Source organism: Bubalus kerabau, chromosome 3 (assembly GCF_029407905.1).
Source record: "Bubalus kerabau isolate K-KA32 ecotype Philippines breed swamp buffalo chromosome 3, PCC_UOA_SB_1v2, whole genome shotgun sequence".
Taxonomy (NCBI): Eukaryota; Metazoa; Chordata; class Mammalia; order Artiodactyla; family Bovidae; genus Bubalus; species Bubalus kerabau.
Genome location: NC_073626.1, coordinates 19,677,711 through 19,705,463, shown reverse-complemented (window position 1 = coordinate 19,705,463; position 27,753 = coordinate 19,677,711). Strand labels below are relative to the sequence as shown.

The following is a 27,753-nucleotide window of genomic DNA, read 5'->3' as shown; positions in this document are numbered from 1 at the left end:
TTTGTTGAGCAAATTGCTGACTTTTCCCCACCGTTCTTGATTTCTCTTATTTCTAAGCAGGAGTCTGACTTCCTCTTGGCAGTTGGTGTGGTTTCCCTCAGCAACTGTGCATGTCATATTTCAGTTTTTTCTGGTGGTTTCCCGCTTCCTTTCCGTAAGTGAGGCTTATATAGAATTTATTAAGCGTGTAATAAATATACAACCATACAACCTCCAGCAATAAAACATGAACCCTAGAGGGTGCTGTTATAACATGAACTAGCTATTGCTCCTCTCTCAGATATCTGAATCACTAGTGGCCAGGAGTACATAACAGACTCATTACCATCTGTCCTCTTTTGTCTACCTGATGCATCTATTCCTTAGATTATACCTCTGGGTGCCAGCTGACTTGAGTTGTCCATATGGTTATGTTAGGGCTTATAAACCGATCACACGGGTTCATACTTGCTTAATGTGCAACCAGCAACATCTGATTGTTTAATCACACACTAAAAAACACTGCAAAAATGTCTGATGCAAAAAGTTGTGACAGTGCAACAGGAATTCTTTTGCATTTGCTACGGGGAGTGTAAATTGCTACAGCTTCAGTGGGAAATTTTGGTTGATAGTGTCTACCAAAATTTAATGTATATGTACCATTTGATCCAGAAATGCCACTCCAGAGATGAGTGCTTATGTACACCAAAGGTATGCACAAGAATGTTTATAGCATATTTACCCAAATAGCCAAGACAAGAAGAAATCCAAATATCTAACAATAGTAGGATAAAGAAAATGTAGTGTATTTACACTATGGGATACTGAACAGCAAGGAAAAGGAACGCTCCACTCATGTGTATAACAATCTGGATAAAACTTATAGTCATAATGGTGGGAGAAAAGGTCAGATATATGACTATTGATTCCATTTGTATAAAAGGTAATAGTAGGCACAACTAACCTATGGTGATAGAGGTTAGAAGAGTGGTTACTGTTTGGGTATTGACTGGAGTACTAGAGTACTAGAATTGAGTAGAGTTTGCTGGAGCACTAGAAATGTTCTATAACTTGATGTGGAGGTTGTTACATGGGTATATAGCTATGTACATTCAAGATTAGTGCATCTTACTATATGTTATATCTCAGTTCAAAAAATATCATGTGATGTCTTCTAGAACAAGAGAAGAAAGAATTTGAGAGACCTTCTTGATTTGGGAAAGAAAATAGTACTTTCAGGATGAGGTGTTAACTAAAAGAATTGGCTTATATAGAAGCCCTTTCTTCTTTTATCCTATTAAGAGACATTTCTCCTACTAGGAGAGGTGTGGTTAAAACTAGCCTCTTGCTACTTTACAGGGAATTTGCTACTGAGTTTGCTTATACATTATTGTAAGCACTGTTTTGAATACAAGTCCTAAGTCACAGTCTCCGCGCTCCATTAGCTTACAATCTAATAGACAAGACCAACACAGAGGAAATATTTAGAGAACTTGTATTACTTTTTTCAAAAGTGCAAATTGTGAGGTACAGAATTCCTTAGGAATTCAGAAGAAAGTATAAATCTATGAGAAGTGGCGTAGGTGATTTTTGTGAAGGAGAAGGACATGATATGAGTTTTTAAAACAAGATGAGAAGCATTGACAGAGGAATGGATAAAGAAGAGGTATATATGGAGTGGGATAGGCTACCTACTCCAGTATTCTTGGGCTTCCCTAGTGGCTCAACTGGTAAAGAATCCGCCTGCAATGCGGGAGACCTGGGTTCAATCCCTGGGTTGGGAAGATCTCCTGGAGAAGGGAAAGGCTACCCACTCCAGTATTCTGTCCCAGAGAATTCCATGTACTGTATAGTCCATGGAGTCAGACATGACTGAGCCACTTTCACTTTCACATATATATATACACACAATGGAATATTAGTCATTAAGAAGGATTAAATAATGCCATTTGCAGCAACATGTGGGCTTCCTAGATGGCCCTACTGATAAAAGAACTCTCTGCCAAAGCAAGAGACATAAGAAATGCGGGTTTGATCTCTGGGTTGGGAAGATCCCCTGGAGGAGAGCATGGCAACCCACTCCAGTATTCTTGCCTGGAGAATACCATGGAGAGAAGCCTGGCAGGGTGCAGTCCATAGGGTCACAAAGAGTCAGACGTGACTGAAGAGACTTAGCATGCACGCCTGCAGTGACATGGATGATCCTAGAGATTGTCATGCTGAGTGAAGTAAGTCATAAAGAAAAGGAGAAATATTGTATGAAATTCCTTACATGTAGAACTTAAGAAATGATACAAATAAACTTATTTACAAAACAGAAACAGGCTCACAGACTTAGAGAATGAATTAACGGCTGCCAGGCGAAGAGGGAGGGCAGGGAAGAATGGGAGGAAGAGATAGGGAGTTGGGATTGACATGTATACTCTGCTATGTTTAAAATGGATAACCAACAGGGTCCTACTGGAGAGTACAGGGAACTCTGCTCAATGTTACGTGGCAGCCTGGATGGGAGAGAAGATGGAGGAGAATGAATACATGCATCTGTATGGCTGAGTCACTTTGCTGTGCACCTGAAATTATCAAAACATTCGTAATCAGCTATACTACAATATAAAATTAAAACTTTTAAACAACAACAACAAAACAACAAAAAACTTGATGGGCAGATAAAACGTCAGTGTCCTTCACTTTTTTGTACTTGTTTAAAGAACCACTCACTCACTCAAAGAACCACATAAAGCCTGTTTACTAGAGATGGAATAGTGATCAGACAAAGGAGAGGACATTTGTCAAATAAAGGACAATGAACCAAGAAGAGAACCACAAATTTCTCAGGAGATCCAGGATTGGACCCCGAATTGACCCTGGTTGGGGCTCTAAGGGAAGGGTTGTTATGTTAAGTGGCTTCAGTTGTGTCTGACTTTGCGACCCTATGGACTATAGTTTGCCAGGCTTCTCTGTCCATGAGATTCTCCAAACAAGAACACTGGAGTGGGTTGCCATTCCCTTCTCCAGGGGATCTTCCTGACCCAGGGATCAAACCCACATCTCTATGTCTCCTGCATTGGCAGGTGGGCTCTTTACCACTAGCGCCCCCTGGGAAGCCCTCTGAAACCACAAAAAGAGAAAATGAAAATCACAGTAGTCTCCAACTCTGAGACCTCATGGGCTGTAGCCTGCCAGGCTCCTCTGTCCATGGAATTCTCCAGGCAAGAATACTGGAGTGGGTAGCCATTTGCTTCTCCAGGGGATCTTCCCAACCAGGGATCAAACCCAGGTCTCTCGCATTGTAGTTGGATTAGTCTGAGCCACCAGGAGAGCTCCTGAAATCACAGGGTTATCTACAAAAGCAGGCTCCTGCTCATGAAACTCTTGGCTGCTAGGAGAAGGGAAGACATCATTATACATCATTGCAAGCACTCTATACAGAGGAGTATAGGGACTTCACTCTACACTCTACACCCTCTGCACTCTATACCAACCTTCTGCTGTCTGCATCCTAATGGGAAATATTCTACACAGAACTTTTCCATTTCTAATGAAGCAGTTATTCTTATTGCATTAAAAATACATCGTGGGGACTTCCCTGGTGGTCCAGTGGCTAAAACTCCACACTCCCAATGCAGGGGGCCCAGGTTCAATCCCTGGTCAGGAAACTAGATCCCACATGTTGCAACTAAGAATTCACATGCCACAAGTGAAGATCCTGCATGCTGATAGGAGGGCATGGTGCAGCCGAATAAATATTAACACAAAAGAAAACACTGTGCATATGAGATGGGCTGACGCACTTTCAAAAGAGTTAAGGAAGTTTGGGTAGGGATATTAATTCTTCTACAATGCGTTTCCTTCTTCACCCCACTCATAGGTCTATAAAGCATACCTGCCCGCCCTCACCCTCTATTGACACGTACTCCACATTTCACATCCTGGTGTTGGCAAGGAATGAGGAGTTTACCGTAACTAAGCTGTATGGGTGGGACCAAAACAGTAACAGAGATAATGGCAGATATATTAACATGACAGGTGAATTTCACATCTGCTGAGTGCTCATACTTCCAGAAGTTTGACTGGCCAGCTGTGCTCTCATAATTGCTTTTGAAAAGGTTTTCTGGCTCCGAAGAAATCAAATCAAGTCTGTTCCTAAGCAAATTGAGATTTCCAAACTGCAGCCACTCTAGAAATTCTAAACATCATTCAAAAGAAGATTTCAATCTCACTGTTTCTTCTTTCTCTAAGGAGCTGTTTGGCCTCTTTCTACCTGGACTGGAACAAAGGTACAATTTAAAATTGTTTTCCTACTGAATTTAGGATTGATAATTTTGATAGTTTGTCTTTGTCTGATGAAAAGGTACAAGAACTGAGAGCTCGTGGTTGAGGGTGAGGGTGGGGTGGAGTTCATGATGTTAAGACCATTTTTGTGGATATAGTATGCACCATCCCAGGAACATCTAATTCACAGATTGCCCAGTTATTTAGGTATCGAGCTTGCCTTGCCCACACCCTGCTTGCCCTGGATGGTTATCTGCCAGGGTGCCCTCTCTCCAAGCCCTGTCCACTTCACCCAACCCCGTCTCTGGTGACATCTCCTTTTCTATAGATTGCCCTTATTTTTCCCTCTGGCTGCCAATCAATCTTGTCTTTTGAATTTTCCTTCTGCTAGTATCTTACTTAGCTATCTTACCAGACTGCTTTCCCAGTCCTCAGAAAGCTTTAGCACCAAAAGAAATACTAAGGATTCAGAGGTGAAAAAGTATGGAGGACTCAAGATTTGGAGTTGTAGGGTGCTCTGGAATAAAATACCCTGATATCATGGCTCAAAAGGACACTCTGTTTTATAGCTCCTAAGAATAAAATGCTGAATATTCAGGGCATGGACAGGATTTTATGAGCTGGAGTAGAACTTAATTGCCTTTTACAACTTGATTCTATAGGGAAATATCAACTGTAACCCACATAAACTTTATCGCCACCTAGTCACAATGGACATACTGTCTGTAGGATAGTTAATTTTTAGAATGCCAATGTTATATTTGGGTACATGCTAGTTTCTAAGAAAATATGAACCTATTCTAAAGATATTCTAGGCATAATGACATGTGTAAGTTCCAGGTTATTAAAAAAAATAAGGTTTTCTAGGAATCACTGTGAGCCAGTAATTGGAATATTCATTTATTCTTTTGACAAATAATATTCATTGGAATCCTCATGTGTGGTAGACTCTAGGGGTGCAAGGCAAACTCACACAGGCTGGGTTCCTTCCTTCTGCTGACTGTCACCTAATTTGGGGGCATACAGGATTTGAGCTCTTTCAAATCCTGAAAGATGATGCTTTGAAAGTGCTGCACTCAATATGCCAGCAAATTTGGAAAACTCAGCAGTGGCCACAGGACTGGAAAAGGTCAGTTTTCATTCCAATCCCAAAGAAAGGCAATGCCAAAGAATGCTCAAACTACTGCACAATTGCACTCATCTCACACGCTAGTAAAGTAATGCTCAAAATTCTCCAAGCCAGGCTTCAGCAATACATGAACTGTGAACTTCCAGATGTTCAAGCTGGTTTTAGAAAAAGCAGAGGAACCAGAGACCAAATTGCCAACATCCGCTGGATGATCAAAAAAGCAAGAGAGTTCCAGAAAAACATCTATTTCTGCTTTATTGACTATGCCAAAGCCTTTGACTGTGTGGATCACAATCAACTGTGGAAAATTCTGAAAGAGATGGGAATACCAGACCACCTGACCTGGGTCTTGAGAAATTTGTATGCAGGTCAGAAAGCAACAGTTAGAACTGGACATGGAACAACAGACTGGTTCCAAATAGGAAAAGGAGTACGTCAAGGCTGTATATTGTCACCCTGCTTATTTAACTTATATGCAGAGTACATCATGAGAAATGCTGCGCTGGAAGAAGCACAAGCTGGAATCAAGATTGCCAGGAGAAATATCAATAACCTCAGATAAGCAGATGACACCACCCTTATGGCAGAAAGTGAAGAGGAACTAAAAAGCCTCTTGGTGAAGGTGAAAGACGAGAGTGAAAAAGTTGGCTTAAAACTCAACATTCAGAAAACAAAGATCATGGCATCCTGTCCCATCACTTCATGGGAAATAGATGGGGAAACAGTGGAAACAGTGTCAGACTTTATTTGGGGGCTCCAAAATCACTGCAGATGGTGACTGCAGCCATGAAATTAAAAGACACTTACTCCTTGGAAGGAAAGTTATGACCAACCTAGATAGCATATTCAAAAGCAGAGACATTACTTTGCCAACAAAGGTGCATCCAGTCAAGGCTATGGTTTTTCCAGTGGTCATGTATGGATGTGAGAGTTGGACTGTGAAGAAGGCTGAGCACCAAAGAATTGATGCTTTTGAACTGTTGTGTTGGAGAAAACTCTCGAGAGTCCCTTAGACTGCAAGGAGATCCACCAGTCCATTCTGAAGGAGATCAGCCCTGTGATTTCTTTGGAAGGAATGATGCTAAAGCTGAAACTCCAGTACTTTGGCCACCTCATGTGAAGAGTTGACTCATTGGAAAACACTCTGATGCTGGGAGGGATTGGGGGCAGGAGGAAAAGGGGATGCCAGAGGATGAGATGGCTGGATGGCATCACTGACTCGATGGACGTGAGTCTGAGTGAACTCCAGGAGTTGGTGATGGACAGGGAGGCCTGGCGTGCTGCGTTTCATGGGGTTGCAGAGAGTCGGACACGACTGAGCGACTGAACTGAACTGAACTGAATGTATATGTGTAAAAGGCAGTTAGTTCTACAGATATGGCTTCCTGGATCAGGCCTGTTCATATGAGAGTCATTGTGTTCCGGAGTCATGGGAGTGGATGATTCCTTAGGGGGAAAATGTTAAATGAGGAAGGTGCAGAACTGAGCCTTGGATTTCACTGGTGGTCCAGTGGTTAAAGTCCAATGGTTTGATTCCTGGTCCAGGAAGATTTCACATGCCTTGGAGCTGCTAAGCCTGAGTGCCACGACTACTGAAGCCCCTGAGCCTAGAGCTCACGCTCTGCAACAGGAGAAGTCACCTCAGCGAGAAGCCCACACACCGCAACTAGAGAGCAGCCCCCGCTCGCTTCAGTGAAGGCCCAGCACAGCCAACAATAAATTTAAAAAAGAAAAGAATTGAGCTTTTAGGAGCTACAATGTTTCATGACCAGGTATACAAAGGAAAGATGAGTCTACAATGGAAATATAAGAATGATCAGAAATGTCGGATGAAAACTAATAAGCTGTGAGGTGTGTAGAAACTAGCACCACAGAAAGTATGTCCGGCTGTAAACAGGAGGTGAGAGAGAACTAGCTGGAGAGCATTCAAGGCTGAGCTGTAATTTTTTATGGGAGGGAGTTGGAGAGTTTAAAAGTCAATTTAATGCCGTAGGGTTCCATTTATATATCATTTGTGAAATGATCACATTATAAGGGTAGAGGACAAATCAGAGATTGCCAGAGCAGAGGCGATAGTGGGGTATGACTGTAAAGGCCAGTCCTTGGGAGTTATATCCAGCAAGTTCCTTGGTCTTGATGGAAGTGGTAAAATCAAGATGTCTTGATTTTAGTGGTAGCTATGCAGTGAAAGAGGAGAGTGAAAAAGTTGGCTTAAAGCTCAACATTCACAAAACGAAGATCATGGCATCTGGTCTCATCACTTCATTGGAAATAGATGGGAAAACAGTGTCAGACTTTATTTTGGGGGGCTCCAAAATCACTGCAGATGGTGACTGCAGCCATGAAATTAAAAGATGGTTACTCCTTGGAAGAAAAGTTATAACCAACCTAGATAGCATATTGAAAAGCAGAGAGATTACTTTGCCAACAAAGGTCCGTCTAGTCAAGGCTATGGTTTCTCCAGTGGTCATGTATGGATGTGAGAGTTGGACTGTGAAGAAAGCTGAGCACCAAAGAATTGATGCTTTTGAACTGTGGTGCTGGAGAAGACTCTTGAGAGTCCCTTGGACTCCAAGGAGATCAAACCAGTCCATTCTAAAGGAGATCAGCCCTGGGTGTTCTTTGGAAGAAATGATGCTAAAGCTGAAACTCTAGTACTTTGGCCACCTCATGCGAAGAGTTGACTCATTGGAAAAGACTGATTCTGGGAGGGATTGGGGGCAGGAGGAGAAGGGGACGACAGAGGATGAGATGGCTGGATGGCATCACCGACTCAATGGATGAGTGTGAGTGAACTCCAGGAGTTGGTGATGGACAGGGAGACCTGGCGTGCTGTGATTCATGGGGTCGCAAAGAGTCGGACATGACTGAGCAACTGAACTGAACTTAACACAAATGTATGTATGGAATAAAATTTTATGAAACTGTCTATGCACAGCAGACATGTGCACACTCATGTCTAAAGCTATATCATGATACATGATTTAGGTACATGGGCCTTCCCTGGTGGCTCAGACAGTAAAGAATCTGCCTGCAATGCAAGAGACCTAGGTTCAGTCCCTGGCTCTGGAAGATCCCCTGGAGAGGGAAATGGCTACCCTCTAGCCATTTCCACTGAGGGAAATACCCTCAGTATTCTTGACTAGAGAATTCCATGGACAGAGGAGCCTGCTGGGCTACAATCCATGGGGTTGCAAAGAGTCAGACATGACTGGGCAACTAGCACTTCACTTCAGTACCATGAAATTGGCCTGATATAATTATACAGTCAGTGATCTTTAGTATACTGGTAGAGTTGTGCAGCTATTTTCCACAATCTAAATTATGACTCTCCATCACTCCCCCAAAAGAATGCCCAGTTATCAGCCTCTTCCCATTTCCCATTCACATATGTACCCATCCTTGCTAACCATCAGTCTACTTCGTATCTCTATAGGTATGCACATTCTGGACATTTAATGTAAATGGAATTATATGATATGTGGTTTTTGTATCTGGCTTTTTCACTTAGCAAGATTTTTTTAGGTTTATTTCTGGTGTAGCAAGTATCACTACTTCACTCCTTTTTTATTACCTAGTGGTACATTTGATCCTTGAACAACGTAGGTTTGAACTGCTCTAGTCTACTTATCGGAGAAGGCAATGGCGACCCACTCCAGTACTCTTGCCTGGAAAATCCCATGGGCAGAGGAGCCTGATAGGCTGCAGTCCATGGGGTCGCTAAGGGTCAGACATGGCTGAGCATCTTCACTTTCACTTTTCACTTTCATGCATTTGGAGAAGGAAATGGCAACCCACTCCGGTGTTTTTGCCTGGAGAATCCCAGGGACGGGAGAGCCTGGTGGGCTGCCGTCTATGGGGTCGCACAGAGTCGGACACGACTGAAGCGACTTAGCAGCAGCAGCAGCAGCAGCAGCAGTCTACTAATAGGCAGATTTTTAAAGTAGTACATACAGTACTAATGCTCCATGGTTGGTTGAATCTTTGGCTGTGGACTGTGGGTATGGAAGGTGGACTGAAGTTATGTGCAGACTTTTAACTGCTCAGAGTGTCAGCACCTCTAACCCTCACATTGTTCAAGGGTCAACTGTATTCCACTGTGTAGACATGCATATTTTATTTATTCACTAATCAGTTGATGGAATTTGAGTTATTTCATATTTTGGTTATTTCTGAACTTTCTAAGCTGAACTTTATTATTCAGTTATTATTATTTAACTTTATTATTCAGTTATTATTCAGTTATTTCTGAACTGAACTTTCATGTACAAGTTTTTATGTGGACATGTTTTCAATTCTTTGGGGTAGAGACCTATGGAAGTTGAACTGTTGGATCCTACAGACACTACATGTTTAACATGTTGACAATCTGCAAAACTGTTTTCAAAAGTTTCATCCAGCAAAAGATGTTGCCTCCTGTTTTTCTGTATCTTCACCAATACTTATTACTGCCTGAAGTGAAGTGAAGTGAAGTGAAGTTGCTTAGTCGTGTCCGACTCTTTGTGACCCCATGGACTGTAGCCTACCAGGCTCCTCAGTCCACAGAATTTTCCAGGCAAGAGTACCGGAGTGGGTTGCCATTTCCTTCTCCAGGGGATCTTCCCAACCCAGGAATCGAACCCGGGTCTCCCGCACTGCAGGCAGACGCTTCACCGTCTGAGCTACCAGGGAAGCCCTATTACTGCCTATATTTATAGTAGGCATCCTAATGGATGTGAAATGTTAACTCATCTTAGTTTTGATTTTCATCTGCCTCTTGACTAATGGCCTTCCCTATTGGCTCAGCCGGTAAAGAATTTGCCTGCAATGCAGGAGACCTGGGTTGAATCTCTGAGTTGGGAAGATCCCCTGGAGTAGGGCATGGCAACCCACTGCAGTATTCTTGCTTGGAGAATTCCCATGGACAGAGGAGCCTAGTAGGCTACAGTCCATGGTGTTGCCAAGTCAGACAGGACTGAGTGACTAAGCACGACTTGACTAATGATGTGGAGCTTCTGTTCATGAATGCTACTGACCATTCATATATCTTCTTTGCAGAAATGTCTGTTCAAATCCTTTGTTGTTGCTGAGTTGCTAAGTCATGTCTGACTCTTTGCAACACTATGGACTGCAGCTTGCCAGGCTTCCCCATCCTTCTACTATCTCCCGGGGTTTGTTCAAATTCAGATCCATTGAGTCAGTGATGCTATCTAACTATATCATCCTCTGCCACCATCTTCTCCTTTTGCCTTCAGTCTTTCCCAGCATCAGGATCTTTTCTAGTGAGCTGTCTGTTTGCATCAGGTGGCCAAAGCATTGGAACTTCAGCTTCAGAATCAGTCCTTCCAATGAATATTTAGGGTTGATTTCCTTTAGGATTGACTGGTTTGATCCCCTTGCAGTCCAAGAGACTCTCAAGCATCTTCTCCATCTCCACAATTTCAGGACACCAATTCTTCGAGACTCAGCCTTTTTTATGGTTGAGTTCTCACATCCATACATGACTACTGGAAAAATCATAGCTTTGTCTATATGGACCTTTGTTTGCAAAGTGATATGTCTGCTTTTTAATATGCTGTCTAGCTTTGTCATAGTTTTCCTTCCAAGGAGCAAGTGTTTTTTAATTTCATGGTGAAAATCACCATCCACAGTGATTTTGAAACCCAAGAAAATAAAATCTGTCACTGCTTCCAATTTTTCTCCATCTATTTTCCATGAAGTGATGGGACTGGATGCCATGGTCTTAGTTTTTTAATATTGAGTTTTAAGCCAGCCTTTTCACTCTCCTTTTTCACCTTCATCAAGAGGCTCTTTAGTTCCTCTTTGCTTTCTGTCATTAGAGTCCCTATGCTTTCTGCCATCATCTGCATATATGATGTTAGTTCATATTTCTCCTGGCAAACTTGATTCCAACTTGTATTCATCCAGCCCAGCATTTTGCATGATGTACTCTGCATATGTTAAAAAATCAGGTTGACAATATACAGCCTTGTCATACTGCTTTCCCCATTTTGAACCAGTCAGCTGTTCCATGTCTAGTTCTAACTGTTGCATCTTGACCTGCATACAGATTTTTCAGGAGACAGTAAGGTGGTCTGGTATTCCCATCTCTTTGAGAATTTTCCAGTTTGTTGTGATCCACATAGTCAAAGGCTTTAGCATAGTCAATGAAGCGGAAGGAGATGTTTTTCTGGAATTCCCTTGCTTTCTCTATGCTTCAACGAATGTTGGCAATCTGATCTCTGGTTCCTCTGCCTCCTTAAAACCTAGCTTGTTCATCTGGAAGTTCTTAGTTCACTTACTGGTGAAGCCTAGCTTGAAGGGTTTTAAGCATTACCTTGGTAGCACGTGAAATGAGCACAACTGTACGGTAGTTTGAATATTCTTGGGCTTCCCTCGTGGCTCAGCTGGTAAAGAATCTGCCTGCAATGTGGGAGACCTGGGTTTAATCCCTGGGTTGGGAATATCCAGTAAAGAAAGAAAGGCTACCCACTCTAGTATTCTGGCCTGGAGAATTCCATGGGCTGTATAGTCCTGACTGAGTGACTTTCACTTTCACTTGAACATCCTTGGGCATTGCCTTTCTTTGGGATTGAAATGAAAACTGATTGTTTCCAGTCCTGTGACCACTGCTGAGTTTTCCAAATTTGCTGACATATTGAGTGCAGCACTTTAACAGCATCATCTTTTAGGATTTTAAATAGGTTAGCTGGAATTCTATCACCTCCATTAGCTTTGTTGGTAGTAATGCTTTCTAAGACCCACTTGACTTCACATTCCAGAAAGTCTGGCTCTAGGTGAGTGACCATACTGTCATGGTTATCTGGGTTATTAAGACCTTTTTTGTAAAGTTCTTCTGTGTATTCTTGCCACCTTTCCTTAATCTCCTCTGCTTCTATTAGGTCCTTACCATGTCTGTCCTTTATTGTGTCTATCCTTGCATGAAATATTCCCTTGATATCTCCAGTTTTCTTGAAGAGATCGCTAGTCTGTCCCATTCTTTTTTTTAAATTAATTAATTTATTTTAATTGGATAGTCTATCCCATTCTATTGTTTTCCTCTATTACTTGGCATTGTTCACTTAAGAAGGCTTTCTTATCTCTCCTTGCTATTCTCTGGAACTCTGCATCAGTTGGGTATATGGACTCCTTTACCATTCCTAATTCCTTTGTTTTGTTATTGACTTTTAAGAGTTTTTAAAAAATAAACTCGTGATATCTGATCCTTATTACATACGTAATTTGCAAACATCTTCTCCTGGTTTGTGTATTGTCTCTTCACTTTCTTGGTGGTTCCATTATCTTTTGCCTTTGTTGATCCTGTCTCTGTAGAGCTTCTGTTTTATAATTCTCTTACTTTCTTTCCATTATTTTATTGTTCTTTAATGTTTTTTGAGATGGATGCTTTTTAGCTTTTCTTTTTTAATGTTCACATCCAAGGCTATATGTTTATTTCTAAGTATTCCATTACCACATGGGTTATTCTAGCTTCCTCCCCTTGCTTATCTATAAGTCCCACTCCAACCATGAGAAAGCTGGCTCTCGCCATTGTTATCCATGTATTTAATGGTGCAATTCTAGTGTATGTGTATAGAAGTGTCAGAATTGCTGATTCCCTTCCATCTAGTTCATAACTATGATCTCATTTCTCAGGACCTCTCCCAACCCTGATATGTCTTCCCTATGGAGTGGGGAACCCAAACTGCACAGCATATCTAGTTGTGGACCCTGAGTGGTTGTGAATAAAGGCAAGATCATAAATTTTATCTTATTTTCAGTGTGCTTTCTGGTTAACACCCACTGTTTCTATGGCCGTTTGTAATGAAACATGCAATGTGGGGTCTTAAGGGAACGGTGTAAGCTGATGACTCTTTATTGAACAGCTTAGATTAGAACCCATTATTCTAAAATAACTGGAATAATTTTTCTCTAATATTTCTTCATATTTGGCCTGATTTTGTCTACTCATACAGCCTCATGAGAATTTACTGTCTCTCAATTTCTCATTTTGACTTCTGGAACAGCTTGAAGGCCATTTGCAATCTTGACTATTTCATGTTATTGGTTCAACAAATATTTATGAAGTACCTAACAGAAAATGCAATGATAAAAGATTTCCATATGAAGCTTGCAGTCTGACATTCTTCTGCTAGGTCCTTGGTTCCCAAAGCATTTTGAGTATGAGACTTCCTTTTTTTTAGATCATGCCATGCAGCATGTGGGATCTTAGTTCCCTGACTAGGGATCAAACTTGGGACCCTGGCAGTGAGAATGCTGAGTTCTAACTACTGGACCACCAGGGAATTACTCCAAGTTACTTTTTAAAACTTACGTGAGCCAGTAATTTTCTTTTCTTTAATCTGTGACTTTTGGAAGCATTCTCACACTCTTTGTCCAAATGGAGGACATAGTGCCTTCTTGGGAGTGTATTCCTTCATTCATGAGGTATTTACTACCATGTGACAGACATTTTATAGCTCAGCATTCATGCAGTTTACATCCCTGTGAACAGAATATTGAACATCTTCCCACAGAAAACAAAGCTCAGGGCTTTCCTGGTGGCTCAGCAATGGAGAATCTGCCTGCCAGTACAGGAGACATGGGTTTGATCCCCTATCCAGGAAGATTCCACATGCCGTGGAGCAGCTAAGCCAGTTTTTCTCAACTATTGAGCCTGTTCTCTGGAGCCTAGGAGCTGCAGCTACTGCGCCCTGATACTGCAGCTACTGAAGCTCTCTCTCTAGAGTCCGTGGTCCACGAAGAGAAGCCCCCGCAATGAGAAGCCCTTCCACTACAAGAGAGCAGCCTGTGCTTGCCACAACTACAGAAGAATCCCACGCAGCAATGAAAACTCAGCACAGCCGAAAATAAATAAATAAAATTATAAAAAATATGAATCTAATTTAAAAATTATGGTAACAAAGTCATTTATAGATTGACAGTTCTGAATGAGTTGCCTTTTCTTCCTCTAGCTCTTTTTCTCAGAGCTTAACCTTCTGGAAGATTCTTGGCTTTATAGATGAATATAATCAAGATGAATATCATTAAAATAATATTTAAGAAGTCAACACCAAAGCTAAAATTTCATGAGAAAGAAAATATCAAAATTTTAAAAGCAGGATGCCACACCACCAAGTTTGAAGCAAAAGGAAAAAAATGTGTGTCCCTATATAAATGTTTTTATGTGTGTTTAGTGATTATTTTTCACACACGTTGAAGTGTTTGAAAAAAATATTGAAATGTTGAAAAGTAGGTGTACTACAATGCCCATCATCTTAGTTTAAATATTTTATTTATACCCAAAGCAGAATTTACTATAATTTTACTTTCCTGACTTTAATGGAATCCAACTCATTAATAATAGCTTTAAAAATCAACTTTTGGGGAAAACTAACCATTAAAGGAGAAGCCCATGGCACCCCACTCCAGCACTCTTGCCTGGAAAATCCTATGGATGGAGGAGCCTGGTGGGCTGCAGTCCATGGGGTCACTAAGAGTCAGACACGACTGAGCGACTTCACTTTGACTTTTCACTTTAATGCACTGGAGAAGGAAATAGCAACCCACTCCAGTATTCTTGCCTGGAGAATCCCAGGGACGTGCGACCCTGGTGGGCTGCCGTCTATGGGGTCGCACAGAGTCGGACACGACTGAAGCGACTTAGCAGCAGCAGCAGCAGCAACCATTAAAAAAAATACATAAAGGGGTGGTCCAGTGGTTAAGAATCTGCCCTGCAATGCAGGGAGCACAGGTTTGATCCCTGCTCAGGGAACTAAGGTCCCCCATGCTGCAGAGCAACTAAGCCTGAGTGCCACAACTACTTAGCTTGCTCACTGCAGCTACTGAGCCCGCTCGCTGCAGCTAGAGTGTCAGTGCACCAGAGCAAAGGGTCCTGCGTGATGTGATGAAGATCCTGCCTGCTGCAACTCAGACCAGATGCAGCCAAATACAAAATAAATAAATATTTTTTAAAAAGGAACCAAAGGGAGGTAGATTCTTTAAAAAAAAAAAAAAGGAAGAAATATAAAACCATGTATGTAGGACTGCACATGTTAAAATTTTGCTTTAGATTCCAGTAGATGTTCTCAAGGAATTAATAAAGGTGTAGTTAGTTCAACTTGTCTTATACAGTTGATGAAACCCTTATTATCTAGCAGAGAACTTTGGCTAATTGGTTCATTCAATCAAGTAAAACAAAATATTTAGAAAGATTTTCTTTTTACATGTTTGGGTTGATTATTCCAGAAATTGCCTCAGGATTTGCTTTGACTTGTGTTGTATATTTGCACTCAGAACAATAAAGATAAAAGAACTTCATGGGGCTTATCATGGATTCCTTTCTATCAAATACATTTAAAACATATATTTGGAAACATTTCAAGTCTACTATGAACAGAATTACCAGGAATTTGGGACAGAAGTGACAATGAGAATCCATTTTGAAGAAGGGTAATTCTCAGTTAGAATTCTGCCTTATTAGCTGAAACTTAGAAGTAACTTCTCTGTTATTTCCTGTTATGGTATTTTTATAATATTATTTAATTTCCTCTTTAAGAAATCTGCAGATTTTGCTTCCAGAAATGAAAGTGCCAAAAATGTACATGAAAATCAAATCAATTTTAATTTAAGATATGAAAAGAATTTTGACCACTTTTGGTTTGGGGTGGAATATAGAATTAAACATGCATCCAGATTTCATACCATGGATATGCTAAGTTATTTTGAAGTCCCTCTTCACAAAAATTATATTCCACTATGATTCAGAGTTGCATCATAAAGAGAGTTTGTTTAAAGACTGGAATTTGAGAAATGTAACATTTGTAGTTTCCCTGAAAAAATATGAAAGATTAAATGCTTCATTTTCTGCTGGAGCTTTTTATAAATGACTCAGATGAGGTGCAATTGGTTCAGTCTTCAGCTAGCTCTTAAAGATAGGCAGTCTGCTAAGTTGTGGGGAGAGAAAAGTAGAGAGAGTGTTTTTAAAAGCATCTATGTACAAGTAAGTAGGATGGTACACAGGTACCAGGATATAATGTTCTACAGTAAATACACGTTAAGAAGTGCTAGACTTACAGTGCTAGGCTTATCATAGTGATCATTTAAAATGTATGGAAATATCAATCAGTATATTGTGTACCAGGAACTAACATAACTGTTAGAGGTCAATTATACTTTAAAAATAAACTCATAGAAAAAGAGATCAGATTGGTAGTTATCAGGGGCAGGATGTGGAGGGAAGGGGAACTGAATGAAAGTTAGCAAAAGGTACAAACTTCCAATTGTAAGATAAGTTCTGGGAATGTAATGTACAATCAGATAAACATAACTAATATTGTGTGTGTGCGTGCTAAGTCACTTCAGTCATGTCCAACTCTTTGTGACCCTATGGACTATAGCCTGTCAGGCTCTTCCATCCATGGGGATTCTCCAGGCAAGAATACTGGGGTGGGTTGCCATGCCCTCCTCGGGGGATCTTCCCGACCCAGGAGTAGAACCTGTATCTCTTATGTCTCCTGCATTGGCAGGTGGGTTCTTTACCACTAGCGCCACCTGGGAAGCCCCATAACTAACACTCCTGTATATTATATATGAAAGCTGTTGAGTAAGTCCTAAGAGTTCTCATCACATCTTTAATTTTGTATCTATATGAGATGATGGCTATGCCCTAAAAGAAAGAATAAATTTCATGTTTTCTAGAAAGTAAAAAAAGAAAGAAACGTTAGATTTGACCTGGGGGTGGGTGGCGGGCTTGGAAGCTTTAACCAAGGAGCAGTGATTGAGTTACTTTTGAACCTAAAGAGTGACTCTCGGTGGGCAAAGAGAGGAGGTCCTGATGTGAAAGCGTGAAGGTGAGGAGCAGTTATTGAAGCTAACTATAGAATTCGGCTTCTGAAAGAAACTCATTTAAGGAGGAGACGTCACCAACAGAAATACTGAGCTGAGTGTACATCCTCTTTCTCCACGCAGACTTCTGCCTTAGGGGGAGTGAATGAGCCACAGAAGCTGAAGTGACAGCTGCCATTCTTCTGAAATACCCAGGGAGAGGCAACGACAGACTATGGGCAGGCAAGTGAGGGAGGCATTACTTTCCTGGGAAGGCGGGAATCAACCCTCGACAAGTAGGATGGGCATTTAAAGGAGGGGAGAAAGTTCACCGTCAGCTGCCACTCAGCCCAGGTACTTGGAAGGCTGGCCTTAAATAGTATCTTAAGAAAAAAAAGAGGTTTTGACTGCCATTGCCAAACTGTTCTCTCTTAAAACCTGACAATGTCTCTGTTTCCTCTCAAAACGTTTGCCTTTTCACAGCATCGAACAAACAGCTGAGCTCCTCTTGTGTCTCTCCCCTGCTGAAGTCGCCAATCTCAAGGAAGGAATCAATTTTGTTCGAAATAAGAGCACTGGCAAAGATTACATCTTGTATAAGAGTAAGAGCTTCCTGCGAGCATGCAAGAATACGTGCAAGCACCAAGGAGGCCTGTTCATAAAAGATATCGAGGATTTAGATGGAAGGTACCGTGAGTCATTCTGCTTTTTCTCTGGTGACCCTTCTTTTTTTTATTTATTTATTTTTTATTTATTTTATTTATTTATTTTTTTTACTTTACAATATTGTATTGGTTTTGCCATACATCAACATGCATCTGCCACGGGTGTACACGTGTTCCCCAACCTGAACCCCCCTCCCACCTCCCTCCCCATACCATCCCTTTGGGTCCATCCCAGTGCACCAGCCCCAAGCTTCCTGTATCCTGCATCGAACCTGGACTGGTGATTCATTTCTTATATGATATTATACATGTTTTAATGCCATTCTCCCAAATCATCCCCCTCCCCCACTGACCCTTCTTATAATTAGATTTGGCCAGAAGTGTGGAAATCAAGTGAAACAACTGACAAATTGTTTCTTCTAGCAACTTTGTAACTTATCTCTCTGATCTCAAAACATTCTGACCTTGACTTAATTTCCCATTCTCTCTCAAGAACTCTAATTGCAAATGGATTCCTAGCTTGATAAACAGTGACATTTCTAAGGTATGTGGGTCTGTGTATGTGAGTGAAGGGTTGAGTGTGCGTGATAGCTTTTATGTTCCAAGACTCAAGCCTCTTTGGAGTTTCCTTTCCTGCTCTCCCAGAAGTATGAATGGAGCAGGCCCTAGTCCAAACTCTGCTGGGGAGCAGATAGACTTTCCCTGACCACCTTGCAGTGATTAAAAACCCCACATGGCAGAGCCCCAACTGTACCTGCTCTGAACAGAGGCGCTTCTGATCATTTCTTGGAAAACTGGTGCTGCTACCCCTCCTCCTCCATCCGTTGATTAAGACTACATATAGATGACCTCCCTCTCCAGTTCAGGGACAATACCAGGGCAGGATTGCTGTGGATTTTTGTTTTGCTTTGTCTTGTTTTCAGTGACAGTCGAAGAGATAGCAGCACACCCTGGCAGAGACAGGGAAGGTAGTGGAGAGGGGATGCTCTGTCAGCCTGATGCTCAACACTGGCAATGAATGAGTGGCTGACCCCACTTTTCCAAGCTTCTTTTCAGCCTGACTTGACCTGGGTGCTTTTTAGCCACTCTCACATCAGACTTGTCTTCTACTGTTGTTGATTTGATTTCTCAGGTCATCTGTGGGCGGTTTCGTGCAGGTGGATTCAGAGGAGCTGGGTAATTGTCTAAGAGCTCCCTGCTAGAATTGTATAGATGACCATTACCCAAGTCTAGAATATTCTTACACCTGCATACAGATTTGCTTCACTACATTCTTAGTTTCAGGACTGAAACAGTGTTGACACCTGTCTCCTGTTTGGCTCCTCTGATGGGATTGCTAGATTAGGCAAACAGAAGGCAAACAGAAATCTACATTTCAGGTAAACAATGAATATATTTTTAGCATAGATAGGTTCCAAGTATTGTATGGGATATACTTTGAGCAGCAACTCTACTCTCGGAGACCCTCATGGTTCTTTGCTGACAGCCCTGCTTTGAGTCCCTTCCATCTTCTCAGTGGATTTAGCCCAGGGAAACCTCAGCCATGGCTTGTTCTGTCACTAGTGAGCTTCTGTGGGCACTCTGGGACCTTGAGGTCTTCTGACTGTTGCGGTTTGGGGCCTTTGCTTTTCCTCTCTCCTCAATGGGCTTTCACCATGGAGCTCACGTAGCCAGCCATTGGAGGGAGTGTAGCTTTGTGATTAGCAGCATGATCTTTCATCACAATCTGCCCTCTTCAGAAACCTGGCCTTACCACTTATCAGCCCTGTGAACATGGACAAGTTTCTTAGCCTTTCTGGACCTTGGTCTTCTCCTTTATAGAGTGAAAATGAGAGTATTACCTGTTCTGTCTGGCTGCTCAGAGGATTAAGTGATTTCCAACACAAAAAAAACACTCAAAACAATATCTGTCATACGATAGGCACTCAATACACGTCAATTACCTTTACGATTATTACTCTGTCTTGAGCTTCTGGTACAGCTTAGGAATGAGATTATTTATAGGAATTCAGCTTGTTCTTGAATCTGGCTTGATTATCCTAACAGAGTGATCACTTTGCCCCAGACTGGCCTTTCTCTCCTCCATGCAAAGCCTTTGGGGTGGTTGATCCTCGTTTCACCCTACTGTTGTCAGGCTAACCTGGAGCTGGCACTGTCAAGTCCATCCTCAGAGTAACTCACACCCTGTAGTCCCGCATCCATTGCTCCAAATTTGATTGCTTCTCCCCAGGTGCTCTGTGCAGCAGTCCGCCTGAGGAATCTCTCTACAAGGAGACACTTAAGAGTAATGAGCTACCTCCTCTACCCTCCCTACCTCAGCCGTTTTTCTTCTTCACACATAACCAAGATCAGCAACTCTCATAAGCTGTGGTTCTCATTTCTCAAATTTAATAGCTTTTCACAACCTCTTAGTGCCTGGAGCTGTCACCTTCCTCCTGTCTGCCTGCTGCCCATGACAGTTAAGACCCTGCCATGCTTCCCATTTATTGACCTGCATGCTGAATAGTTGGATTTGGAATGTCCTCAAATTTTGAAAGGCTGTTGGCTACTCATTGATGAGAGAGTAGATGTTACAGAATAATCCTCCTTAAATTGAAGCATGGAATACATTTTTTTGCCTTGTTACTAGAAAAGGGCATGAAAAATTCTTGATATAATGAAGCTTGGGAAAATTCGTGTAATTTACCGATATAGAAGTTAAAATAGACAGTTAGTTTAAGAAATCTGATGTTTCTGATTTGAGACATTTGTGGTTTTTTTCTTTTTAAATCTTTAACTGCTACAAAACCACCACCAAGGTAGAGAGGAAATGGAACGTTTATACCTCATTTTCTATCACCATAACCCCTTCACAGTTTGATAAGAAATGGAAAAGAAATCACTAAGCCTCCTACTTTGCTGCAATCTAGCTGTCATTCTGAAACAGGGTCGCCAGAATTAGCAAATAAAAATGCAGAACACTCAATTACATTGCAGATAAATGAGGAATTTCCAGTGTATGTCAAATATTGTGTGAGACATATTTTTAAATTGTTATTTATCTGAAATTCATATTTAACTGCCATCCTGTATTTTGGCAACCATGCTCTGAAATCTTAAACTAATTCGAGTTGAACTTAGGTTTGGTACACTATAATAGGGACCAAGGTTTGTAGAGTGATCATAAATCATAGATTTGTCTTTATCCCTACATTCTATCCTCATATTGGCCTCACTTGGCTCTTAACCAACTTAGCTTTTTTATGAGAGCTATCCCTAAAGGTGACTTTATTCTGATGGCTCTGTTGATCTCTAATATGTATTATTTTGTGATGTGCCATTTATCTTCACTGTTTTTTAAACAATTTTTAAAATAATTTATTTGTTATTATTTTTTAATGCTGGGTCTTGGTTGCTGAGCAGCTTTCTCTCGTTGCAGGGAGTAGGGCTACCCTCTTGCTGTGCAGGCTTCTCATTGTGATGGCTTCTCTTGTCGTGGAACACAGGCTCTAGAGCGTTTGGACTTCAGTAGTTGCTGCACACGGGCTCAGTATTTGCGGCTCCTGGGCTCTAGAGCACAGGTTCAATAGTTGCAGTACACAGGCTTAGCTGCTCCTCAGCATGTGGGATCTTCCCAGATCCGTGATTGAACTTGTGTCTCCTGCATTGGCAGACGGATTCTTTAACACTGAACCACCAGGGAAGCCCTATCTTCACTTTTAAAATTACCTACTGATGATCAGTCTATATTTCCTTGGATATTTGAGCTTTATCTATTAATAGTTTTCCTCTCATGAATTTTGTGTTCAACCAACTGTAGTTGTTTGTAATGCATGTAAGCCCAATAAGATTAATTTTTATTTACACCATTTCATAAACCTAAGGACAATTTTTCATCCAGGTCTGTTAGATGCACAAAACACAACTGGAAGTTGGATGTGAGCACCATGAAGTATATCAACCCTCCAGGCAGCTTCTGCCAAGATGAACTAGGTAAATACCTTCCATATTGATCAATGTTTTCTGCTGTCACTATTATTGGGGACCTTCTTGTCAACTTGTTTCCAATTTCACTTGAAGCTTTGGTTACATTCTGATTTTAACCTGTGGACATTAAGTCTTTTAAAAATAGTTAACGCTGAAAATTCTAAACAGAATTTCTTCAGAAGGTCCCTTGGTTCATTCATTCATTTGTTCAGTAAGCATTTGATGAGATCATGCCAGGTGTAAACCGTTGTCCTGGGTATTAAGAGAATCAAAGATGGATAAGAGTCATCTTTTGTCTGCATGACTGGACTCCCTGCTTCTGTGCTTGCTTCCTGCAGTTCATTCTGCTTATAGCACCCAGATTGGTATATATTTTTAATTTAATATTTATCTTATATTGGAGTAGAGTTGATTTACAATGTTGTGTTAGTTTCAGGTATGCTGTGCTGTGTTGTGCTTAGTTGCTCAAACATGTCCAACTCTTTGTGACGCCATGGACTGTAGCCTGCCAGGCTCCTCTGTCCATGGAATTCTTTATACAAGAATACTGGAGTGGGTTGCATGCCCTCCTCCAGGGGATCTTCCCAGCTCAGAGATCGAACCCAGGTCTTCTTCATTGCAGGTGGATTCTTTACTGTCTGAGCCACCAGGGGAGCCCTTCAGGTATACAAGGCTGATATTTTAAAAATCAAAATTAATTCATGTCATTCCCCTGCTTAAAACTCTCCACTGAGTTTCCTAACACACTGAAAAATATGCATCCCTTTGACCCAGCAATTCCACATCCGAGGCTGTGTCCTAAGGTCTTGATAATCCTTGATGTGTCAAAAGATATAGGTATGAAAATGTTCATCATAGCAATATTATCTAAAGAGAAAAATTGAAAACAATCAAAACATTAAAAATAATTCCACTGTGTCTTAAAAGTGATACTATTGAAGGAATTAAAATAGAGATTTTGATAGATAAAGCAAAAAAGCAGATTATAAATGTTACATATAGTATGACACAATTATGAGAAATATATATGCATAAGCAGTGTGGATGAGGGCAGTCTTAACACTGGTTATCTGTGAAGGGAGCTAAATGGAGGGCTTCCTGCCTGGACCTCCAGACTGGAAACTGCGTTTACACCAGCTCAACATCTTTTTCAGGCTCAAATTATTGTACGTGGGATAGGATACTAGGGCCACTGTTGTCCAGATGTCTTGGTGAGACCAACTCCATTAATCATTTAATCATTTTTTAAAGAAGGGTATGGCCTGCCAAGGCGTTCTCCCAGTTCCTAGAGCAGAGGTGTCACTGAAGTGCATGTCCTTTCCCAATCACCCCCAAAGAGATGTGACAGCAGCTTATTCTGGGGTAAGTTGCTAATTCCTTTGACGGCAAGTGCATCCTCCCCCATCCCTCAAAAGGATGCCTGGACCTCTAGCTTCTTTTGCCAGTAAGCTCCACTCCATGTCTGTTGAGCTAGCTTAGGAAACCTGCAGACTGCTTGTTAACAGAAGCTAGTAACAGGCACTATACAAATACTCTTAAATTCATTTGGCAGAAAACAGGTTAGAAGCAAAGGTTGAAACTATTAAACTGTGTAAGTTAGAGGACAATAGACTATCAACTTAATGAGTATGTAACCCAGAAATTTATAGCTGCTTAAGGGCTTTTACAAAACCTCTAAGTCTTTTGGAATAGACAGCTAGTGGGAAGCTGCTCTTTAGCACAGGGAGCTCAGCTTGATGCTCTGCAATGACCTAGAAGGGTGGATTGGAGGTGGGGTGGGAAGGAGGTCCAAGAGGGAGGGGAGATGTATATATATAGTAACAGATATATGTGTGTATATATATCCCTCTAGCTGATTTACTTCATTGTACAGCAGAAACTAGAATGACATTGTAAAGCAATTATACTCCAATTAAAAAAAAAGACTTTTTTTTTTTATGTACGTCTTAAATAATCCACATATCTCCCCTGTGACTTGGACCTTTGGAGCAAGAGGAAGGGATTTCCCACTCAGCAGAAAGTTGATCAAATGGAACATAGACCGAATGTGGAAACTGATGTAGAGGGTTTCTGGCCAGAGGTGACAGCAGGCCAGTGGAGGGCAGGTGGTAACAAGACGCACTGAAGTTTTCAGCTTTTGCCCCAGGGAGGAAATGCGGAGAGAGTGGAAAATTTTAACCGAGTCCACTTTTCAGTCCAGTGCTACCAATGCTGTAGTGATTCCCTACCACAAACAATTGTTATTTATAATAATCATAAAACTGAATAATCTCAGTTCACATGAGACCAAGCCGTCCTCTTTCACGGGATATGATCATCATTAAAAAGGTAGAAGTCAGGAAAGTAGAAGGAAGAAGATGCTCACCTAAACTCCCATCACCTCAAGACAACCTCTATTTAGGTATCTTTTCTTCCAGTTGTCACCGAGGTCCCCTTCCTCTCTCTCCCCAGCCTTCTCCTCCTTTTTTTAATTGAGATATAATTCATGTACTATAAAATTCACCCTTTTAGAGTATGCAGCTCAATGGTTTTTAATATTTTCATATATTGAGCCATTACCACCACTCTCTAATTCCAGAACATTCTCATCATCACCAAAAGAAACCTTATAACTATTAGCAGTCACTCCCATTCCCCTCTTCTTCAGCCCCTGGCAATCAATAATCTATTTTATGCCTCTGTGGTTTTTTCTGTATTGAACCAAGCTGGCATAAACCCCACTTAGTCATGGCTACAATTCTTTTTTATATTGCTAAACTGTATTTGCTAATATTTGGTTAAGGATTTTTATGCCTATGTTTGTAAGGACTCCCACCCAGATGACTCAATGGTAAATAATCTGCCTGCCAATGCAGGAGACACGTGTTTGATCCCTGGGTCAGGAAGACCACCTGGAGTAGGAAATGGCAACCTATTCCCATATTCTTTCCTAGGCAGGAAAGAGGAGCCCGGCGGGCTGCAGTCCGTGGGGTCACAGAGTCAGACACGGCTGAGCAGCTAAACAACAACAAAATTTGTCAGGAACATTGGTCTGTAGTTTTCCTTTTGTGAGATGTCTTTGTCTGGTCCTGGGATCAGGGTAATAAGATTGCCCTCATAAAGTAAGTTAGGAAGTGTTCCCTCCTCTTCTATTTATTGGAAGAGTTTGTGAAGTATTGGTGTTGGTTCTTCTTTAGTCATTAGGTCAGATTCACCAGTGAAGCTATCTAGGCTTAGACTAATGTTTGTGAAGGTTTTTGTTTACTAATTAAATCTGTTATTTGTTATGGGTCTTCTCAGATATTCTATTTCTTCTCATCAGTTTTGTTAATTTGTTTCTTCCAAAGAATTTCTCATTCCATCTGGGTTATCAATTCGTTGATGTATAATAATCATAATATTTCCTTGTATTCTTTTTTATTCTGTAAAGTTGATAGTAACATCCCCTTTTTCATTCTTGATTTTAGTAATTTGAGCCCTTTCTCTCTTTTATTAGTCTAGCTGAAGGTTTGAAAATTTTGTTAATCTTTTCAAAGAGCATATTCCTGTTTTCATTTTTTCTTATTTTTCTAGTATCAATTCTGTTCATTTTAACTCTTTTAAATATTTCCTTTCTTTTGTTTGTTTTGGGTTTAGTTTATGCCTCTTTTTCTAATTTAATGAGATGGAAGGTTAGGTTTTTTACTTGAGATCTTTTTAATTACAGATGTGTACTGGTATAAATTTCATTGTATGCACTATACTGTTTTAGCTGCATTCCATAAGTTTCAGCATGTCATATTTTCATTTTTATTTGTCTCAAAGTATTTTCTAACTTCTCTTGTGATTTTCTTCTTTAAACCATTTGTATTTAGAAGTATATTGTTTGTTTCTACATATTTCTGAATTTTCCAACTTTCTTCTCTTATTGGTATCTAAATTCATTTCATTGTGGTCAGGGAACATACTTTATATGACTTGAAACTTTTAAATTTATTGACATTTGTTTTATGGCCTAACATATGGTTTGTACTGATTCGTGGAGATATTTCACATGTACCTGATAAGAATGTGTATTCTGTATTTGGGGGGAGTGTTATCTGTTGGGTCTGGTTGGTTTATAGTGTTGTTCAAGTCTTCTGTTTCTTTGTTGATTTTCAATCTAGCTCCATCTTCAGTCATTTTTTTAGGCATACTTTTATAACTAATTATAATTAACTCTATTATTTTTATATCCTGTTTTTGTCTTGTTAATATGTCAGATTCTGTATATACATACTTTTAAGTATGCTTACATTAAATATTAATTTATTTAGCCAGTTCTCTGCTGTTTACATTTATGCTGTTCACAGATTTTTTTTTTTTTTTTTTTGCCTTCAAAACCAAAACTGTGATCTTTATGCTTAAGAACTTCTCTGTTTTTGGAGTTATTTTTGTAAGATAGTTGCATTACTGGCAAAAGGGTATGAGTAATTATTTTGGGGGGAGCTTCCCTGGTGGCTCAGACAGTAAAGAGTCTGCCTGCAATGTGGGAGACCCGGGTTTGATCCCTGGATCAGGGAGATCCCCTGGAGAAGGAAATGGCAACCCACTCTAGCATATTGCCTGGAGAATTCCATGGACAGAGGAGCCTAATGGGCTACAGTCATGGGGTTGCAAAGAGTTGGACATGACTGAGCGACTTTCACACATACACCCAATTAATGTATTTACCCATATTTAACATTTTGTACACCTTAACGTAAAGATGGGCTCCACAGGGACTAATACCCTAAATGAGAAAGGTAAGACCGTAAAAGTAATGGAAGAAGTATAGAATATCTTTGTGACCTAGAGATTGGTGACTTCCTGACAAACAGCATTTCAAAAGTACAGCTCAAAAGGCAATCCCCCGCCTACACACACACACAAAACCCTGGTAAATATGAATTCATCAGTACTGAAGATTTCTGCTAAATGGAGGACACGACAAAGACATATAATAGTTTGGGTGATTATTTTTCAATATTTACAACCAACAGGAGAATATGTTCTAGCATATAAGAAGAAAGCGAAAGGGGTTAGTCACTCAGTCCTGTCCGATTCTTTGTGACCCCATGGACTGTAACCCCCCAGGCTCCTCTGTCCAGAGGATTTCCCAGGCAAGAATACTGGAGTGGGTTTCCATTCTCTTAAGTAAAGCAAATTGACAAGAAAGGATAGGAAGCTCAATACAAAAATGAAGAACGGATATCAACTAGCATTTTACAGATGAATCCCCAAAGGTAAATAAGCATATGAAAATATGCTTAAATTCGTTAATTATCGGAAAACTGCTAACCAAAGCAATGAGATGTTACTGTAGGGTTTTTTTATTTGTAAAAATAAACCAAGGAACTGCCAAATGTTGTCAGAGATATAAAGATATAAAAATCTTCATGCATGTGGCGGAGATGTGGCCGGTGCAGCTATGCTAGAGAATAATCCAACAGTGACTAGTCAGAGGAGGTTTATGGACCATACACCGTGATCCAACAGTCTCGCTTCTGTGTATGCACCGGAGAAATCTTGTGGTGATGGAGTCAAGGAGGATAAATCAGTAAACTGTGGTGAACCACAGAATACTAAGTTACAGTTAGAGAAAGTGGACTAGATGTACACGTGGCAACATGAAAGAATCTTAAAAACAGAATATTGAGTGAAAAAGAGTAAGAAACAGACTGGAGACCCAGTACCATTTATATGAATTAAAATGCACACATAAAATATAATGCATACTTTGCATGAGCATTTAAATGATAATCCTGTAGGAGAGGAGAGAGAAATAACAATGAGAAACAGATAAAGGGAATAAGTAAATAAATAAGTAGCTTTGCCTGAACTGAGTATAATGTGTCATGAACTAAAAAATACGGTTAACCTCGTCCTCTTTACTTGAGGTCCTAAATGAATAAATGAGTCCATTATTCATTCATCCATTCTTTAGTATGTATTGCATTACAG

General features: G+C 40.6%; 1 protein-coding gene across 2 annotated transcripts in view; it reads left to right on the top strand.

Annotated features, from left to right (window-relative positions):
* Positions 1 to 3,988: 3,988 nt before the first annotated feature.
* LOC129645527 (cytidine monophosphate-N-acetylneuraminic acid hydroxylase) overlaps positions 3,989 to 27,753 on the top strand; it is a 59,057-nt gene continuing 35,292 nt past the window's right edge. For both annotated transcript variants that reach the window (XM_055570800.1, XM_055570799.1), the window contains exons 1-4: positions 3,989 to 4,256; positions 17,327 to 17,425; positions 17,666 to 17,869; positions 21,728 to 21,819. In XM_055570800.1, the coding sequence (XP_055426775.1) occupies positions 17,418 to 17,425; positions 17,666 to 17,869; positions 21,728 to 21,819 (304 nt within the window). In that variant the 5' untranslated portion in view covers positions 3,989 to 4,256; positions 17,327 to 17,417. The remainder of the gene's footprint in view (positions 4,257 to 17,326; positions 17,426 to 17,665; positions 17,870 to 21,727; positions 21,820 to 27,753) is intronic.